Source organism: Rhamphochromis longiceps, linkage group LG12 (assembly GCF_057381845.1).
Source record: "Rhamphochromis longiceps isolate RC_006_pf linkage group LG12, R_longiceps_female_GT1.1, whole genome shotgun sequence".
NCBI lineage: Eukaryota > Metazoa > Chordata > Actinopteri > Cichliformes > Cichlidae > Rhamphochromis > Rhamphochromis longiceps.
Genome location: NC_140568.1, coordinates 26455692 through 26458279, shown reverse-complemented (window position 1 = coordinate 26458279; position 2588 = coordinate 26455692). Strand labels below are relative to the sequence as shown.

Here is a 2588-nt window from a genome sequence, read left to right as displayed (position 1 = left end):
ACACAGAATCACAGCACAGACTTCACTGCACAAAGGCAGAAGATGGTTTTTCTAACAGCTAAAATGATGCAAAGGACCGCGCTCTTTGTGACAGTTGGAGGCTTGGTGACATCTCTGATCACCACCTTCCTTCCACATTGGAAAACAATGAACTCTGATCTCAATGAAGTGGAGAACTGGTTCTCTGGGCTGTGGCACACCTGCCTCTACACCGAGGAAGTGGGAATTCAGTGTAAGGCCTACGATTCCATCATGGGACTGCCGTTGGACCTACAGATTTCCAGGGTGCTCATGTCAGTGTCTATTGGTACTGGTGCTTCAGCTGTACTGGCTGCTTTCCCGGGTCTGGAGGGGGTTGAGATGTGTATGGAGCCGCCTGGTGTGAAGAGAAGGCTCCTCATCTTTAGTGGGGTGCTGTCCTGGGTGTCTGGGCTCACTACTCTGGCTCCTGTGTCTGTTGTGGCCTATACAACTGTGGTGGACTTCTGGGATGAGGGTTTTCCTGATGTGATGCCACGATGGGAGTATGGGGAGGCGATGTTCTCCGGATGGTTCGGAGGACTGGCACTGGTCATCGGAGGGACTTTGTTCTTTGTAGCTGTGTGCATGGGCGACTACGACCGGCAGACATCGAGTGTACCAAACAGCCCACAGGTGAAGCAAAAGACACAGCACTACCTAAAGACGGAGGTTTTATAACTTGCATATTCCCATATGTGTAATATCTGCATGTTCATGTACGTTATATGAAAGCATGACAGCCTGTGAAAGATTACAGTAGTTCTACCGAGAAGCACAGAAGTGTTTTTGGGGCCCTTTTGTTTTTTTTTTACTGGATTTCAAACTGGAAATAAAACTTTTTTTTCTGTGATCTCTGTTTAGAAGAAAAAAATCTGAAGCAACTGTGTGCGACACATTTTATTAAAACAATGTGAGACAGTAGATGACTGCTGTAGTTTTTATTCTTGTTAAAGCATTGGAGGACAATTTATTTAGTAGAACATACACACCATTGGAACCTCACTTAATGGTATGGTAGCTAGTCAAAATAACATTTTGGTTGAATTACTCATGCATTAGTTATAATGTTGAGTGATGTGTGCAATAAGCGCACAAAAGTATGTCATAAAGTTTCAAAACATCAGAAAGGAACCTACTAGCACCATAATACCGATTTATTAGCTGAACTGAAAGATGAAGAAACTTAAAGAAACCTAAAATCAGCACACTAAACAATAAGTAAACAGCACTCGGGTCGGTAATGAAAATGTCCCACATTAGTTGTGAGCAGAGTCTGAGTGCTCACTGCCGTGCAGGAGTGAGTAAAGGAGCAGGGGTTGCATTCTTGAGCTGCAGCTCCTCTGTGTTGAATTTCATTTCATGGGGAGGGGGCTTGGTGCCATCAGCTCCTTTTAGAGCTTAATGTACTCTGTTGCTCACTGTTTTTGTCAGAACTGATGTAAACTGTTTTGTTTTATTTCACCAAAAAAGGGCACTGATGTTTCTTTGGCTGGGCGATGTACGTTATTAGCATTTACTTACCGATTGGTTAAAATCTAATTAACAGGTTAAATCTACCCCTGATAACTGCTGGCATTAATATTTTGGCAGAGCATTTGTTTTATAAGCCAGGAATGATTCATTCACTTCTCCCTGCTCTCTTGATCTGGCTTTTTAGATACTGCAGCTCTCTGTGACCCCTGGCAATTCAATTAAACTGAGTGATGTGTCAGTGATGTCAGATGGCCTTCCCTGCACACTGGGCGAATCTGATAGTTCATCTTGTCGTGCATATCCACATGCCCCACCCTGGCTTTCACTCAAATATGCTTTTTCCATCAAACAAGAGCAGTGCGTGTGCACCTGTCAGCTGCCAAACATCAAATTAGTCCATGTGGAGAGTGGAAATGATCTAATATGATCTCTATTCTTCTATAATATGTTTTGTTTTGTTTTGTGTTTTTTTTAAAGTGAAAGCATTAGCATTCTGAAAACACCATAAAGGTTTTGGTCCTGCATGCTGATCATCACCCGTGTCACTGCTGTCATCATCATTTCCATAGAAATGAATGTGTGGTTATCAGGTGAATGACCTTGACCCATCTCTCCCACAGTGGGAGCATAAGGAATGGAAATAACTCAAGAGCTCATTTCTATAAGACTTAGTAGGCTATACCTTTGTAATCCGTCTCCATGCTACCCCCTCACTGAACCCAGGATTTACTGCAACAACTGCACTTTTAGGCTTTCTTCCTCTGCTGCACACACTGATAGAAGTGTAGCATTCACACACGCGCGCGCGCACACACACACGGTAAGTGCACCTTCGGTGTTTATTTTATGTTCCCTGGTGGTCAGTGTAACTGCAATAAATCCAAACACTGGTAAGTTTTAACAGCAGATGATGCTCATGGAAGCAGCATTTACAGGGAGCAGCCAGTGTAATAGGTGGGCAGTCATTGGGGCAGTGCTTTGGGGAGGGTAGTTAAGTCTTTGATCAGGTTTAGCTGGCAAGTCAGGTCTTTGACATTTGAAGGCGAGGCTGAAAGGGTCTGAACAGAAAAGCAAGCCTGGCGCGCGTGCACTCA

At 43.9% G+C, this 2588-nt stretch overlaps 1 protein-coding gene across 1 annotated transcript; it reads left to right on the top strand.

The window, feature by feature from the left end:
• cldn26 (claudin 26) lies at positions 1–844 on the top strand. Its single transcript, XM_085426952.1, has one exon. It carries the CDS (start codon positions 43–45, stop codon positions 697–699), a length of 657 nt encoding a protein of 218 aa, XP_085283078.1. The 5' UTR covers positions 1–42; the 3' UTR covers positions 700–844.
• The last annotated feature ends 1744 nt before the right edge of the window (positions 845–2588 follow it).

Coding starts and splice junctions, on each gene's coding strand:
- cldn26 (XM_085426952.1), top strand. CDS start 43: ATGGTTTTTCTAACAGCTAAAATGATGCAAAGGACCGCGCTCTTTGTG.